Source organism: Podarcis raffonei, chromosome 5 (assembly GCF_027172205.1).
Source record: "Podarcis raffonei isolate rPodRaf1 chromosome 5, rPodRaf1.pri, whole genome shotgun sequence".
Taxonomy (NCBI): Eukaryota; Metazoa; Chordata; class Lepidosauria; order Squamata; family Lacertidae; genus Podarcis; species Podarcis raffonei.
In genome coordinates this window covers 80,204,689-80,222,378 of record NC_070606.1, presented here as the reverse complement: position 1 = coordinate 80,222,378, position 17,690 = coordinate 80,204,689, and the positions used below count along the sequence as shown (strand labels likewise).

Genomic DNA, 17,690 nt, shown 5'->3' with positions numbered 1-17,690 from the left:
TTTGTGTAAGGTTACGGTGATTTGTGGTGCGCTAAGGCCGTATTCAGAACGGGTGAGTGAAGTTGTTGCAGCCCTATTCTCTTTATATTCTAGCATTTTAAGCCCTCTTCTACCATCTTAACAGCTATGGCCTCCCTCTAAGAAACCCAGAAACTATAGTTTGTTAAGGATGCTGGGAATTGTAGCACTGTGAGGCGTCAAACGACAATTCCCAGCACCCTAAACAAAGTAAAGAGTTTTCAGGATTCTTTGGGGGAAGCCATGATTGACAGTGGATTAAAGAGTGCTTTAAATATAGGGTGTGGATGTGACCTGAACGCTGTTCTCCTGTCCATCTACCCTGACAAGATGCTGTAGAAGCAACTCCACTTCAGATGAAGCTATGTGGCTCAATACCCGCACATATTGAAAACCGCCCAGCTTCTGATCCTTACCAAACCAGAGCCGAGAGGCTAACTCTATTTACCGTATTTTCCACTCTATAAGATGCACCCGACCATAAGACGCACCTAGTTTTAGAGGAGAACAAGAAAAAAAATATTCTCTCTCTCTGCGCAGCACCTCTCCAGAAAAGAGGGAGGAGAAACAGAAGGGGCTCCGTTTCTCCTGCCGCTTTGCTGAAGGGGCGCTGCATAGCTTTCCCTCTCTGTGCAGCGCCTCTCCAGCGAAGCGAAGTCAGAACAGCAAGAGGGATCGCTGCGCAGCGATCCCTCTTGCTGTTCTGGCTTCTGGGATAGCTGCGCAGCCTGCATTCGCTCCATAAGACGCACACACATTTCCCCTTTCTTTTTAGGAGGGAAAAAGTGTGTCTTATAGAGCGAAAAATACGGTAACCCTTCTGACTTATTGGTGGTTTATTTTTCAAGAAATGCACAAACTAATTTATATCTAGATTGGCCCTGCTGCCTCCAAAACCCAATCACATACGAATCAGCACATTTTAGAAGAAGAAGAAGAGGAGGAGGAGGAGGAGTTTGGATTTGATATCCCGCTCTATCACTACCCGAAGGAGTCTGTTAGGTGAGTGGGGCTGAGAGACTTCAAAGAAGTGTGACTAGCCCAAGGTCACCCAGCAGCTGCATGTGGAGGAGCGGGGACGCGAACCCGGTTCACCAGATTAGGAATCTACCACTCTTAACCACTACACCACACTGGCTTGGAAAGGAGCAATTATTCCCCCTTGCTTTTCCAAAGCAGCCTCATATAAAATATAAGCCCAACGGTATGAATGATAGTTCGGCATAAAGACAAAGACAAAAACTGAGAAAGGGCAGATAAGATTTTGATGGCTGCAAGGTGGATTGTTCCTCCCTTTGATTTTGCCTGAACCGCAAGATGCATTTCCAACTGTATACATAATTCATGTTTGGCTCCCTTGTAACTGATTTAATGTACATTAAATATAGATATCACTGCATGGTGGGGGAAATGTATGCTTTTACATTTTAAAACAAAACTTGCTTTAAAAAGCATTATGGAGGAGGGACAGGAGAGCAAGGGGCGGGGTGACACAGTCATTATTTGAGTGCCAGGTGTTATTGTTGTCTTAAAAGTCAACACTTATTGCCATGGGCTTAATACTCCAAACGATATGGAACAGGAATTCATACAGTACGCAGCAAAACAAATTATACATTGATTCCACAACTCAACAATACCTACTACTCCATTTGGCAAAATATTTATTTATAATAAATCTGTTTCAAAAGCAGTTGTTGGTCGCTTTCCCGCCCCGCCCCCCCCCAAACCCATTATTTTAATAGGCTCCGACATTGGTTTTGGTAAATGTAAATAAACGGTCTCTTTTTACACAGTATACAAAATAAAATGAAAATAAAAAATAAAAAGAGACATTGAAATGACGTAACAGTAGAAACAGTCAATAAGACCCAAAAAAAGGCAAAGCAATATGAATCTATCTGCACGTAGGCAACACTGCCCTAATTATTTACCCGTACGTATCCTCAGCCCACTTACCTTGCTCCCCGCCCGCCCCCCCGCCCCCAACATCATTCTTAATTTGCAGATTATGCTCCAGGAAAGGGGGGGGGGGAGAGAATCACATATGATGTAGCAGCAGCTCCAGCGACTCTGTTTCACAGTACTGCATGTCAACACTGGGAATGGTTTCTGATATAATTTAAAACTGCATACAGTACTTTCATACAAGGAGGGGGAGGGAATAATTATTCCCACTCAGTTGTTCCTGGTGGTTTTGAAGTCAAGTCATACATCACCCGGGAGATGCCAGGAATCTTCTTAATCTCTGCCACCATCTTCAACACAACCTGCGTTTATTTAGGAACAAAACAAAGTGGTCTGAATGAGGGATAAATTGGGGCTGTAATGTAAGGCACAGGGTATTCATTAGACTACTTTACCCAACTGTCTGGAAAGGAGTAGGAATGGTGCATCAAACTTCTAAAATATAGCCTGGTATTAAAATATTTTGTTTCCAAAAAAAGAAAAAGACAGGCAAACATTTTGGAGAGGAAACTCATACACTTACTACAGTCATACCTTGGAAGTAGAATGGAATCCGTTCCGGAAGTCCGTTCGACTTCCAAAACGTTTGGAAACCAAAGCGCGGCTTCTGGTTGGCTGCAGCTTCCTGCAGCCAATCGGAAGCCACAGAAGCCCTGTCGGACGTTTGGGTTCCAAAGAACGTTTGCAAAGCGGAACACTCACTTCCGGATTTGCGGTGCATGGGAGCCTAAACATTAGACTTGCAAGGCATTCGGGATCCAAGTTACGACTGTACAGTATAGGCTGGGAGATGTACTGATACATCGCCCAGGAGCAGTTTGAGGGCCAGAGCACACATTTATTTCTGTGCTACAAAAATGAACTTTCAAACTATTTTGAATAAAGGAACAAGCACAGTTTCTATATTAGCAAAGAAAGAAAAGGCAGTTCCGAATGATTATTCTGAAAGTTTTACCTCTTCTGGTATCTCATTGCCGGGAGTCGCTGCAATACCCGTCATGAAATCACTAGTGATGAAGGTCCGAATGACCACAGATCTTTGACAGGAAGGCTGCTTCTGAAGGGGATCTCGGTCAAAATGCAACGGTGTCAAGATGACTGGCATCTGGCTGATTTTTCCGGCATAACCTTGGCATAAGAAAGCAAGAATATTGCAATTAACAAACCGTTATATGGACCGAGAGAGCCGGTGTAGCGTAATGATTAGAGCAGATCGTCAGGAATGATGAAAGTTGTGGTTGAACAACACCCAGAGGTTGGCAGGTCCCCCATCCCTCAATTATAGTGCTGGACTAGGACTTGGGAGACCAGAATTCCTACTCCCGATTCAGTCGTGAAGCTCACTGGGTGGTCTTGGGCCAATCACTAGCTTGGCCTAATCTATGTCACAGGGTTGTTGTCAGGATAAAGTAGGGGGAGGGAGCTCATTTTGCCATCCTGAGCTCCTCTAAGAAAGGGCAGGATACAAATGAAAACAAAAAGCTGCATAAAGACAGACTGTACTCTATGGTACAGTTCAGAAACTGCTCTTGGTTAAGAGCTGCATGCATCAAATTACAGTGGTACCTCGGGTTACATAAGCTTCAGGTTACAGACTCCGCTAACCCATAAACAGTGCTTCAGGTTAAGAACTTTGCTTCAGGATGAGAACAGAAATCGTGCTCCGGCGGCGCGGCAGCAGGAGGCCCCATTAGCTAAAGTGGTGCTTCAGGTTAAGAACAGTTTCAGGTTAAGTACGGACCTCCGGAACGAATTAAGTACTTAACCCGAGGTACCACTGTAGTTTCTTTTAAAACTTTCGTGTGATTCACTTTTGATATAGTTTTTCTGCTACAAAATCAAGAAATTGCAGTGTCCCAGAAAATTCAACAAGCCAGGGTTCTACAAAATAAACATCTGTTATGCAAACTTTTACTTTATTGTCTTGCACCAAAATCTGGGGTGCTTGATGAATTCTGAACTGTTAAGTGGTCTTTGCCAATGGCGACTCAAGGGCAGCAGACCTCTTAGCAATTAACTAAGCAATGACCTTCCACTAAACAAATGCACATACTAACCAGACTCCCTGAGAATATTATGAGCCTCAAAATCAGCTTGCCGCAATGTGCTGAGGACTCCTGTTGTCAGGAAAGTGGGAGTAACGTCTGTGGGAGGTTCTTTGACAGGTGGGCCAAACACATAGACAACTCTACGGAGGGAAGAAAATGAAGCGTTGGAGTGTGTGGTTTATTGCAAACTGAATAATGCAACCACTTCGCTGGCTAGGGCTAAAAGGAGTTTCAGTCCCCAACTTCTTGTGCCAGGTTAGGGAAAGATGAGCAATACGTCTATAAACTACCAGAACAGCAGACAGTATTATAAATTCTGGCTTTGTCCAACCATGTAAAACTTGGGTGCACAGTGCCTTTAATTCCCACAGGCAGTCGTTACATCATTTATTTAAAAAGCCAGGTATCCCGTTTGGAAAAAGTTAACATTCAGAATATGTGCAGTCTTTTTATTCCAATACTAAAGCAAAAGTTTCCTTCCTTCCCTTGCCTTAAAAGCCCCCACTGTTAAGAGCACTCATGCCTGCAGCACTTGACACTTAGCTTTCCAGTATACAGTGGTACCTTGGTTTTCGAATGAATTATTTTCTCTTTTTGAATCAAGTGGAATGCTTCTTTAAAAAACAAGGCTTTACTCTGAGTTTGTAGTATGAAGAGCTTTTTAGCTCCTGTGCCCTGTAACTGACACATACAATACTCAAATCCACCTAGAAGGGTGCCTGCCATCTTCATGAGATAAGCTTACAGAGCCTTTATTGTTTGTGAATTGCTGCTGGCAATTGAGGGTCTCTGGCCTACAAGTTTCAAGATACCAAAAGCTTTTGACGTGGCTTCTCTCTCTTAAGGTCAACCTTTTCATCTCTCCCATCAATTCACTGTGACACGAACAGTGCAATCCTACGCATGTATTCAAAGGGACACACTCAACGTAGCAGCTGACGACATTCATGCAAGCCTATGTGTGCTTACACAGAAGTAAGCACCGCTAAACAGAGTGGGGCTTACTTTTGAGTCAAGGCAATTCTGTCATAAATGCTATGACTATGCCAAAGTACAATTTTAGTTGATAAATGTGTTGCAACTGGTGCATTTAATGTGGTTAAAGCAATAAAATAAGTTTAGGTTTGATAAGAAGGTATTGCATATATACTTCGATTCCCAGCAACCCTAAAACAAGATCCCCGCCCGGCTGGCTTCAAAATTTCCAAAAGTTTTACATCTCCAATTTATAATAAGCACTCAAGAAAGGCAGTAGCATATTCTTCTATACGGTAGTTTTGTTTTTACTTCTTGTAAGTTAAAAATTTACCAAAGCAATAATGTAAGCAAACAACAAAATCAGCAGCAGCTGTATTTTTTTAAATACTGCAGATATATACCGGTTTATGTTGTGACACATGCGGGGGATGAGTCTTGATAGGAACATAAGCGACTCCCAGTGGGGAGCATCTTTGCTGGAGATCCCACATACATAGCTGTAGGAACGGCAATCACCCTGCAAAGCAGCAAAACAGAATCGACAGCTGAAACATTTGCATTAGCTGAAACCTCATCGAGTTCTTTCCTTGCAACAAGTTATATACCGTTCGACATCCCAGTTTGCACACTGCCCTGTACGATGATGTTGGAAAAGAGGTACAATGGATTAAATTAGCAAAAATTAAACCAGAAAAAGCTTACTTGAAATGCCTGTTGAAATTATGCCTACCCAAAATGCCTTAAATTGAATAGGGGGGGTCCCACCTGATGTCAGCCAAGGGGCAGCTTCACAGAACCAGGCACAGAATGCTGAATATGCACAGATTCTGGCAGGTATGAGCCTTGCTTCTCAGTCATGGGGGACCACTAAACATGACTCCCCTGAAAACCTCCGGGATCAGACAGGAATATAAAGCATCAAGTGGTCTGTACCCTGGACCCAAGTTAAGGGCCTTGCAACAAGGACTGGTAAGGTAGGGCTGAGCGATATCCCGTTTTAAACATCGTGATATACCTATACAGTGGTACCTCTGTTTAAGAACAGTCCTGTTTACGAACGATTCGGTTTACGAACTCCACAAAACCGGAAGTAGTGCCCTGGTTTGCAAACTTTACCTCGGTATAAGAACGGAATCTGAACGGTGGAAGGGCACCGGCGGCGGGAGGCCTCATTAGGGAAAGCGTGCCTCGGTTTAAGAACGGTTTCGGTTTAAGAACGGACTTCCAGAACGGATTAGGTTCGTAAACCGAGGTACCACTGTATCATGATGTCTGAAAGAAGGATGCAACTATGTAGAGGCAAACGGAGTACTGGCAACTGCTACGACTTAGGGGGTCTAAAACTGATGCATTTTTACTTACCTTTAACAGCTGTCATTTTATAGTAATAAGCAACAGGAAGCAGGAGCCATGAGAGAAGTGATGGCCGGCTTCGCGGTTTCCCCCATATTGGAATTTTTTACACAGTGCACGTGCATGCACGCACACAAATACACTGTGATTATAGATAAATTGCCAAGTCATACATTATGAAACTGTTATCATGATACGGACTTAAACCAATTTTGGACAATGTATTGATATATCACCCTGCCTACTGGTAGCATATGGGTAGCCAGTACAGTCGTACCTCAGAAGTCGAACGGAATCTGTTCCAGACGTCTGTTCAACTTCCAAAACAATTGGGAACCAAGGCGTGGCTTGCGACTGGCTGCAGGAACCCGACGGACGTTCAGGTTCCAAAGAATGTTCGCAAACTGGAACACTCACAAGGCATTTGACTTCCGAGGTACGACTGTACAAGCTTTTAAGCACCAGGGTTATGGGCTTGTGAAAGCCCATCCTCATCATCTCTAGCTTGCAGCATCTTATATCAGCCGGAGCATCCAGGCCAAGCCCAAGTGTTCCACACATGGTGCATTGCAATCATCAAATTGCCAATCTAGGAATCACCAAGGTGAGGCAAGACCGTTTCAAGGATGTAGCTGGCGAAAGGCACTCCTAGCCACCTGAGCCTCTAAGCAACTAAGATGAATCCAAGCGCAGCCCTGAACCGCGAGGGATTGTGGCTCTGTCCAGAACAGACAACTGGCCTGTCTCCCAGAGCTAATAAAGCTACAATGCATGCAGTTCCGAGCCTTTAATTGGCTTTGTGTCTGACAGGTGCCTGAACTGCACCAGGAAAGCAGAACTGGTTTGTTTGTTTGTTTGTTTGTTTGTTTGTTTACTTATTTATTGAAAAGCATTTCTCAACCCCAACATATTTCAAGTATCTCTAAGTGGCATAGAAAAATAGCACAAAAAAAATAATAATAGGACAGTATAAGGGGGACAGTAAAACGAGTCTTATAAAAGCAGAACAGGTAAAAGCAGAATTTTGTCTGCAATGAGCAAATTGGTAGGAATATATGTATGAGCTTCCAGCTGCTGCTTCTCCAACGGAAGCCTGAACCTGATGGAATACAGTGTGAGTGATGCTATTTAATCTTAAGAATGCTTCAGTATTTCCAAGCCTTACCAAAGTGACCATTCAGACATTTTGGGGCTGTCACATATATTTTTTAAAAAATAGCTCTTCCATTGCTTAATCCCAATCCATTTTGGACGTACTCTATTTTGGCTCCAAAAACGCTAAATTTGTTACCTGCAATCTAGCCATGCAGGTTTTACGTATGATTACCACAGCGGCAACGCACTCACCTGTACTCCTACAGTTTTGATTGGCAGCAGAAAGGCATTCAATGAATGTAGACTTGTGATTTGCATCAGTTTCTCCTGGTCTTCCTCAGTTGTACACGCTTTGACCCTCTGCAACAGAGTGTGAGGCTGGGCAGGAAAGGAAAAAAGTCCAATCAAAACACCTGAGATTATTACTCGGCTACGTCTCACTGGAAGCTAGTGTTTGGCATAGAGGCAGAGGTTGGAAAATAAGGGGCTCTTCAACAAAGAGCCCAGGAGTGTGGCTAGACCAGTGCTGCCATATCATGTTAGTTTAAGGTCCAATCAGATTTGTTATTTCTAAACCACCCAGCATCTACTACACATAGTACAAATATATAATCCATGGGTAGGCAGACTAAGGCCCGGGGGCCAGATCAGACCCAATCGCCTTCTAAATCTAGCCCATGGACGGTCCTGGAATCAGTGTGTTTTTACATGAGTAGAATGTGTGCTTTTATTTGAAATTCATCTCTGGGTTATTTGTGGGGCATAGGAATTCGTTCATTTTTATTTTTATTTTCAAAATATATTCCGGCCCCCCACAAGGTCTGAGAGACCTTGCTTAAAAAGTTTGCTAACCCCTGAATCAGAGGCATTCCCAGTTGGAAGCACTTGGCTACTCCTGTGCTAAATGCAAGATAACACGGTGCTTTTCAAATGCTGTTGGATTCCGACTCCAACCAATCCAGCCAGCATAGCCAATGGCAAGGAATGCTGGGAGTTGTAGTCCCAGCAACACTGGGAGGGCACCATGCTAGCTACATCTGATATAACAAATACAAAAGAGGTTGGGGAAGGGAACCCGTTGTAAATTGCTAGGCTATAAAGGATCAGAACATAAGGGTTGTAACCAAGACAGAACACATAAAATGGGGAGCGGAGGGGATTCATCTTGAAAACTTTCTTGAAGGAAGAAAAGACACTGCAGGGCCTACCGTATTTTTCGTCCCATAGGACGCACCTAGTTTTTTTTGGGGGGGAAATAAAGGGGAAAAAAATTCCCTTTATTTCCCCCCCAAAACCAGGTCGGGGAATCCAAACCAGGTCGGGGAACAGCGGGATGGTGGCGGTCCGCCTCCCCACTGTCCCCCGAGCTTGTGGAGCTGCCCAATGTCTGCCCGAAGCGCAGGGCGCTCTGCTTCAGCGCCCCCCGTGCTCCGTGCAGCAGGCTGCTATCCGCAGCCTAGGGAGCCCTGCGGGAACTCCCGCAGGGCTCCCTAGGCTGCGGGTGTCTTCCCAAAGTGCCGGGCGCTCTGCTTCCAGCGCGCCCCGTGCTCCGGGAAGCAGGCTGCTATTCGCAGCCTAGGGAGCCCTGCGGGAACTCCCGCGGGCTCCCCAGGCTTGCTGATAGCTTCCTGAAGCTTGGAGAGCGAGAGGGGTCGGTGCACACCGACCCCTCTCGCTCTCCAAGCTTCAGCAAAAGCCTGCATTCGCCCCATAGGACGCACACAGATTTCCCCTTCATTCTTGGAGGGGAAAAGGTGCATCCTATAGGGCGAAAAATACGGTACTCTGCAAACAATGGCTTAAGAAGAACTGACAGGGAAAGCCAGCATAATCTGATGGGAAACACAGGAAGGGAAGGGGAGGATATGGAGCAGGAGGGATGGGAAGAAAGTGCACTAGAAAGAATAATGTCTTGAGGGTTCTTCAGCAACTGGCTTAAAGAAATTGAAATAAAGGGACAATTAAGCCAAGATTATCTATCGCAGTGGCTTATCATAATCCACATAGGAATTTATACCCTTCAATTCTAGTCACAATAATTACCTTTTTAACACTCGCAGAAAAGTCTGCTATGATTTTCAAAATGTTGTTCGTTTCAGGGAAGTCTTTGCAAACATACGGTTCTTCGGCACATATTACCCTAATTGCAAGGCCAGGACCTGAAAAAAACAGTATTGGAACAGCACCGTGGAATCAGTTACCAACATATAAGTGGCGATTTGTATTTCAGCAATGCTACGTACATGACTGCACTTACGAGTGTTTTGGCCATGTTGCCATTTATTTGCAACACGCTTGGCTTGCATATGCAAAAGCAGCAGTGAGGTCTGAAGCACTATTTACTCTTATTGTGAGGCTTCACTTGAAAAAAAGAAAAGGGCTGTATGCTCACTCCTGCTCCCAGCTCCATGTGCTACTTCCTTGATCTCCCTTGCCCTATATTTGGCTTCCGTTTCTCCTCCTCACCAAATAGTCCAAACCCCTTCGCATTCTTCAGCTGCAAGGCAAGCTTGGAATAGTTTACTCTGCATTGTTTGGAAAGACGATCATACAGTGAATCCTGCAAGACCTGCTCCCTGCTTGCCTGGCTTATTTTCACCTGGCTTGGGAGGCCAGGGCCTTGACTGTTTCTGCAGTTCAGGATGGCTACAGATTGTGTGGGGAGGGCATTGTCTAAGGCAGGCATAGGCAAACTCTGCCCTCCAGATGTTTTGGGACTACAACTCCCATCATCCCTGACCACTGGTCCTGTTAGCTAGGGATGATGGGAGTTTTAGTCCCAAAACATCTGGAGGGCAGAGTTTGCCTATGCCTGGTCTAAGGGTCAAGATTTAGCTTTGGAAGTGTATTATTTTTGCTGTTAACTAGGTTTTCTTTTTATGGTTTAATTATAAACTATCAGTGGCTTGTTAAATTTCATTGCTCATTTAATAACAGGAGGCGTTTCCATAAGCTTATTGCTCATGACCATTTAAACTTTGTGATGCCTTGCAACTGTTAGTGAGCCAGGTTAACCTTTTGATGTTGTGAGACCCATTGAACACTGTTAAATTATGGAAAGGCAGCATACAAATACGCTATGTTGGAACTGAATACAAATTCAGTAAAAGTTATAGTTTTTAAAAAGATTCCACTTAAAACTGTGCGAGCTTTGGACTACAATAGAGTTTCTACTGCAAAGTTTTGATACAAGCACCAATACTGTCTATAGTCTGTCAGTTAGGCTCCAACCACAGTATACACACTTCCATGACCAGAAAATCTTTCCTTTTGCAGAAGGGCACCGGTGGATCCACTTCATGGTGAATTCTGCTAATGCAATGATGCCCTGGGCAGCATCAAGGATCACCATGGTTGAGCAGGGAGTCCACCATTAAGAGCACCCTGGGAGATAGACTCACTGAGGGAGGAGGCCCCTGTGAAGGATGTGTTGCTCAAAGTTCCCTCAAAACCTGGAACAGAAACCACCTATACAGTGGTACCTCTGGTTGCAAATGGGATACGTTCTGGAGCCCCGTTCGCAACCTGAAAGGAACGCAACCCGCGTCTGCGCACGCGTGGGTCGCAATTCGCCGCTTCTGCACATGACGTCATTTTGTGCATCTGTGCATGCGGCCAAACCCGGAAGTAACCCTTTCTGGTGCTTCTGGGTCACCACGGGACGCAACCTGAAAAGACGTAACCTGAACCGAACGTAACAAGAGGTATGACTGTACCTGGGAATGGGTGTCTTGAGACCAGCTCTTCCGGCAGACCCAGTTCTCTCCCAAGCACTCTCACTTCGTCCTTATGGAAATCTTTCAGTGGTTCTATTACCTTCCCCTGCAATGGAAAACAGCACATTTCGCATTCGGGCCCTCTCTTTGGAGTAATACAGAACTAATGAGAAAACAAATCTAATACAACGATGCCACTATACAACTGGGACTGTAATTTAAACCTCGCTTCTCCCATCCCAATGAAAACGTCGCAGGAGCCAAGGCAACAGGGAAGTGATTCAAAGCACTTGGTAGGGAGGGCTGAGAAACTGCTGCGATAAGGCATAAACATATTCCGTAAAATTAATGCAGTCTAGCTGTTTTTGGTCTCCTAGTGACTAAACCAGAACAAATTCTGATTTATATCATAAACTGGATCTGAAATGGTTGTTCTGTTTATCCGGTATAAAAATCTCTTTGTAAGTTGTCCTGTATACAAATATACAAGGTTAGTATTGGGGGTGAGGGAAGGCCTTTTTACATGAAAGGACCACCACCAATTTCTAAAAGCGTCACTTGAAAATACTGCCTAAAATGCTCAATGCTACATACAAAGCCATGAAGGAAATGCAACAGGTCTTGTGTCGCTTACCACAGTCAACCGGCCCATCTGAACAATTAGACGTAACTTTCTATTTACCTCTTCCCTCAGCTTTCTGATGAGCTCTGTGTCGTTGTGATGAGTCTTGATGACTTCTGCTTTGCCACTGGCAACCACAGAAGCACTTTCAATGAGGTCGGGCCTCAACGTTCCCTGAGCGAGGAAGACTTCTTCCGGTTTCAGGTTCATTTCTCCAATAACTTCATTAGCAATCTACGGGGTTTGGGGTTGGGAGAAGAGGAGAAAGAAGCGGAGAAGATGCTTCCCTGTAATCAAGTCCTCAAATTTTATTACAAACTGTAGGCTTCATTTTTCCTGGAGAACTGCAGCCCTCTCTGCATGATAAGGAGATATTCATGCTCCGTGCCTTCCACTTAGTAAGAAGCATAAATTTAATTTACCAACGTTTATCCATCCCCTTTTATTGTTAATGTAACAACTGATTTTACCAAAACAAAGAACTCTGTAACACTGGGAAGAAACAATGAACTGTATGACAATGTAGCCTTCTTCACATTTTTTCAACCGTAGATATTACACTATTACAATGTACTAAATGTATTGTTTCTGTTGGCACAACAATAAGTGTGTGTGTGTGTGTGAGAGAGAGAGAGAGATTAATGTTTGGCATTTTACACACTGTGTTTCCACCACAGTTTTTTTTACTATGCAAGCTGTTAGCAAAAATGCATTCGTTATTTTTTAGCCAAGCTAGCAATAAATAAACTCTTAAGAGTCTGTTCCAGCTGCTGCAGCAACCTCTTTCTAATGATGCAAGCATTTCCTTTATAGCTATTTGTGAATTAAGTGTCAGGGTTAGAAAATAAGGGCTGGCCTGCCCTGCCAGTGTGGAATTACAAAGTGGTCATTCTGAGCATACACAAAATGCAAAGGACAGTGGGTAACCTCTACTGGTCAAAAGGATGGGTTCTACTTTAAAGCCTATTGCATTTCATCTATATTAAAAGCTGGACTCCAGTTATAGGTACTCTGTTGAGGAGGGAGCTGCAGCCCTCGAATATTCAACTACTTCCGCCATTTCAGTGATCTTCCTGGCTATTCTAGAGCTGTGGAACTTCCTTGAAAAAAAGGAAAACAACACCTCTCAAGCCAGTAAGGCTCAATCTTGTTATTCCTATTCGGATCTCCTTACAAATCTATACCACAGACCCAAACTGACTAGAAACATCTGGGTGAAACATCTGGAGCTAACACCAATTCATTTAACCAGAGGCCTCTAGTCCAAGGAAAAAGTGAAATAAGGACGTATTAAAATAAGAACAGTATATTCTAACTAGCCATTACACTTGAAATATATCCTAAAGGAGGTAACCTAAGGTCTTCATAATGAGATGGAGGTTGACCCTTTGGGGTGTAATATCACTGCGACGATGTCTCGGTCATGCCACAAGCACATCTCTGAACAAGAATGCATCCCAAAAATGTTGGGAACTGCTGAATTAACAGAAAAGAGGCTTCTTCAGCTCCATGTCTAGAGATTGTAATTTGGAAGCAAAATGCCCAAATCAGCTAATGGGCGCACACGCACACGCACGCGCGCACACCCCTAGCAAATGTAAAACTTTAAAACTGTGAAAATTCAACACCCTCCTCTTGAAAACTAGGGCAGGGGGAAAGGGTACATTTGAAGTTTCTCCCTAAATTCTAGAACAGATACCTTCACAAAGGTGTCACCAATAATTTTGCGTTTTTCCTCGGGGCTTGTTGTCATATTCAGTGTTTTGCTAATCCTTTTTCGTGGAGTTCTGTCTTCCTCAGAGATGGGCAGAGTTGTTGTGCCATTGTAGAACGAATGAGCTGCATTTACCACTGAAGAAACAGACAAGGTTTGCTATTAAGAAAACTCTGAAATTATATGAGAACTCACATGCTCAGATATTCCCTTACCCATGTCCAACTAAAACATCGTTTTCCCCCCTAATAAAACATTTCCTTTGCTTCCTCCCCCCTCCCCCCACCAAGTTATACTATAGCAGGCATAGGCAAACTCGGCCCTCCAGATGTTTTGAGACTACAATTCCCATCATCCCTGGCCACTGGTCCTGTTAGATAGGGATGATGGGAGTTGTAGTCCCAAAACATCTGGAGGGCCGAGTTTGCCTATGCCTGTATTATAGCTTTATCACTGGGGGGGGGGGGACAGACCAGTTTAAACACAGGGTACTAAAGAAAAAAACAATTTGGCAACTAAACTGTAGAATCTAAAAACATACTGAACGCTGGCTTTTACAGACTCTTGTTTATTGGCATAATAAAAGGCAAAATTGTAAACTGCAGCCAGTCATTACCCACAAGACAGAGAAATGAGAGTACCCTTTCTTCCATGACAGTGTGTAAGTAATCCCAAAAGATGACAAGAGGAGGCTTGTTATATTATCACGACACTTTAAAAAGCAACAGAACCAGGAGACAGATCCCTGCTCTGCAAACCTTACAATAAAGACATGGGAGAATCGGAGATTACAGGCAAGGAGTATTGACAACATCTGGTCTGGGAGCAGAGCGACTACCTCACAAAGTCTGTGTCGTTCTTGCTTCCGGACTCGGCCATTAACCAAGAGGAGGCATTTTCCCAGAACAGACGACTATCCTAACTCGGAGCCACTGGCGAATGCATTAAACCAAACATTTCATGGGAAAATATGGCAAATAATAATAATAATAATAATAATAATAATAATAATAATTTATTATTTATTATTTATACCCCACCTATCTGGTTGGGTTTCCCCAGCCACTCTGGGCAGCTCCCAACAGAATATTAAAAACACAATAAAACATCAAACATTAAAAGCTTCAGATGTCTTCTAAATGTCAGATAATTGTTTATTTCCTTGACATCTGATATGAGGGCATTCCACAGGGCGGGCGCCACTGCCGAGAAGGCCCTCTGCCTGGTTCCCTGTAACCTCACTTCGCGCAGTGAGGGAACCGCCAGAAAGGCCTCGGAGCTGGACCTCAGTTTCTGGGCTCAACGAGGGGGGTAGAGATACTCCTTCAGGTATACTGGGCCGAGGCCGTTTAGGGCCTTACAAGGTCAGCACCAACACTTTGAATTGTGCTCGGAAACGTACTGGGAGCCAATGTAGGCCTTGCAGGACTGGTGTTACATGGTCTCGGTGGCTGTGAAAAGGAGGGGGGGCGGGAAAGCAAGGGAGAGTTTGAGCCACACAGGCATTCTAGGGGAAGTTTATGGGGCAGAAAGGAGCGTGGGTGAGCCTGAAAACAGGAGACGGATATGCAGCAGAGGGGGTAGCTTCTAACATCGTGCCAAGAGAACTTTTATTTCTAATCAGCAGACTGTACTGTTGGTTTGAAGTTCCAGCAGATGTTTTCCAAGAAAAATAAAATCCTAAATTGGGGTGCACTCCCAGAGTCGTTGGATGAGAGGTCCCATCACTCCTGGCCATTGGCCATGCAGAATGGGATGGAATCCAACAACATTGGAAGGCACCATGTTGGCTAGCTATAGCTGTAGGAGAATCTGCATTTTCTGGGCTACAGACACTGAAAAGCAGTTAATGGTCTGAAACAAATTAATGTTAAAACTAACTAACTGACAAATGCAGAAACTAGCATTATGGAAAGAAACCGGAACTTCGGGGTTTTTTTTTTCCATTTTTTGTATTTGTGAAGAAGGGAGTGGTGTTGTACCTTTGACTTGAATTCCCAACTTTTTGAGTGCTTCTTCCACAGACTGGCTTTCCCTCTTGCGCATGAATCCATTATCTATGTGCACTGCTATCACCTGGTCTTGATTTAAAGCCCGGTTCAGTAAAGCTGTACACACTGTTGAGTCCACGCCTCCACTGAGTAAAACCTGCAAGGGTTGATGGGGGCAGGGTGAGAATCATTAAAATGAATTTCAATAAACAGAAAAATGCCTTCATCTACTCAGTGAATTTCATTTGCTTTACTACCTTTCCATAGTTTACTGAAGTATCAAAGCCACAGTACACCAAACATGGTAGGATAGCATCCCACTCTTTTTGTAAAAAATGACAATAGGTTAAAGCAGCCTTTGCTGACCTGATGCCCTCCAGGTGTTCTTGACTACAACTCCCATCAGCTCCAGCCAGCACAGGGGGCTGCTGGGAGTTGTAGTCCAAAACATCCAAAGGGCACCAGGTTGGCGAGCGCTGGGCTGAACCATGTAAACAGGAAGCAGGAAGTTGCATCATAAGCAACTGCTATTCTTATGAAGAGGAATGAGCATTGAAATCAAACTTTCAAAATCTTACCAGGACTTTTGACGAGCCTACTTTTTCTTTTATGTCTCGAATGCACTCCAGCTCTCTGTTTTGAACGGTGAAGGTGCCGCTGCAGCCGGCAATATCATAAAGGAAGTTTTTCAGCATTGCTTTTCCGTTCACTGTTAGGCTAACTTCAGGATGGAACTGGGCTCCGTAGAGTTTTTTAGATTCATTTGCTATAGCTTGGGGTGTGAAAAGAAAAGTCAGAACACTTAAGAATCACATCAATATGGACAAGAGACCATTTATATTTGGGTGGTGAATTGCAAATCAACAATAAAACTAACCAGAGGGAAGTATTTGTTAAAGTATGGTTAAATTTTGTATCTACCACCATCCTTCCTGGGGAAATCTAAGCATATACTATTGTTACTCTGTGTGTAGATGCACATTATTATTATTATTATTATTATTATTATTAACCTATTAGTCACTTTTTTGACAAAGTTAACACAAAGCAACTTACAACAATAAAGAACGCATACCTTAAAACCAGTATAAAAACAAAAGACAAAAAAACTAAAACACATAGCAGAGAATTCAGCTATGCGAGGCTTAAATGTGGTTAATCTGAGGCAAGGAAACAAACAGTATATGCTGAACAAAATACCAGAATAAGACTTTCTTTTTGTACTAAGGATTGCTCTTGGCTTACTGATCACGATTCAAGTGAAATAAACCTTTGTCTGGACATAACACTGAGCCAGGAATCGTGGCTTGCCCCCCACACATGATAGCAGGCAGGCTCAGAACCACCCAAATTATCCTGAATGTGCCCAACCATCAACTGTGATTGCCCATGATGTGATCTGGGTCAAAGCTGTTTCCCACATGAATTCCTTTGCAAGGTGATCACAACACTGTGATATCCAAACTTCTCTAATTTAAAATACTATTAAAAAAATTAACTCCTTGTAATTTATCACTGAAAACTAAGATGACGGCCACACTTTTCTGTTTCAATTGGACCTTGCCGACACACATTTTTAAATTCTTAAGCTTTGCTAGGAATCCAAGATGCAAAATGCTTGCCATTTGAATGTACAGATATGGGAGATTCCTAAGTTGCACTAGACTCACTGAACTCAATGGACTTAAATCTGTTGATTTCAATGGGTTCATTCTCAGTATGGCTAATGTTGGATATCGCCCATTAGCTTTGCATTGTTTATGTTCCACATTTTTGCTTTACAGGTTCTTTATGAGCCAATCAATGGTTAACAATGAGTAAAATACAAACCTGCTATAACATTTCCAGACTGTGCAACAACCTTGAATCCATCTGCTACTTTATCTACACTATCTCCATGAGTGAGGAGCACAATCTCGTCCTTCTGAAGTCCCCTAAGTAAAAACAGGAAAAAACACGATCACCAAAACAATGCTTATTACTATTATTTATTATTATTATTATTTAAAGCCCTTAATGCAAATTTAAGTATACAATAGTTCTATTTATTTATTGCACCAATTAACATTTTTCCATATTTCTTCAAAATGGTTCAGAAGGAACAGATTATGTCCAGAGCAGAGTACCGTATTTTTCTGTGTATAAGACGCCCCCATGTATAAGATGCCCCCTGTTTTGGGGGACTCG

At 43.4% G+C, this 17,690-nt stretch overlaps 1 protein-coding gene across 3 annotated transcripts in view; it reads right to left on the bottom strand.

Annotated features, from left to right (window-relative positions):
- Positions 1-1,365: 1,365 nt before the first annotated feature.
- GMPS (guanine monophosphate synthase) overlaps positions 1,366-17,690 on the bottom strand; it is a 45,513-nt gene continuing 29,188 nt past the window's right edge. For all 3 annotated transcript variants that reach the window (XM_053390338.1, XM_053390337.1, XM_053390339.1), the window contains 12 exons: positions 17,334-17,437; positions 16,082-16,275; positions 15,495-15,660; positions 13,498-13,649; positions 11,859-12,032; positions 11,177-11,282; positions 9,504-9,619; positions 7,713-7,838; positions 5,414-5,529; positions 4,044-4,174; positions 2,942-3,114; positions 1,366-2,288 (listed from right to left, as the gene is read on the bottom strand). In XM_053390338.1, coding sequence (XP_053246313.1) covers positions 2,187-2,288; positions 2,942-3,114; positions 4,044-4,174; positions 5,414-5,529; positions 7,713-7,838; positions 9,504-9,619; positions 11,177-11,282; positions 11,859-12,032; positions 13,498-13,649; positions 15,495-15,660; positions 16,082-16,275; positions 17,334-17,437 — 1,660 coding nt within the window. In that variant the 3' untranslated portion in view covers positions 1,366-2,186. The remainder of the gene's footprint in view (positions 2,289-2,941; positions 3,115-4,043; positions 4,175-5,413; positions 5,530-7,712; positions 7,839-9,503; positions 9,620-11,176; positions 11,283-11,858; positions 12,033-13,497; positions 13,650-15,494; positions 15,661-16,081; positions 16,276-17,333; positions 17,438-17,690) is intronic.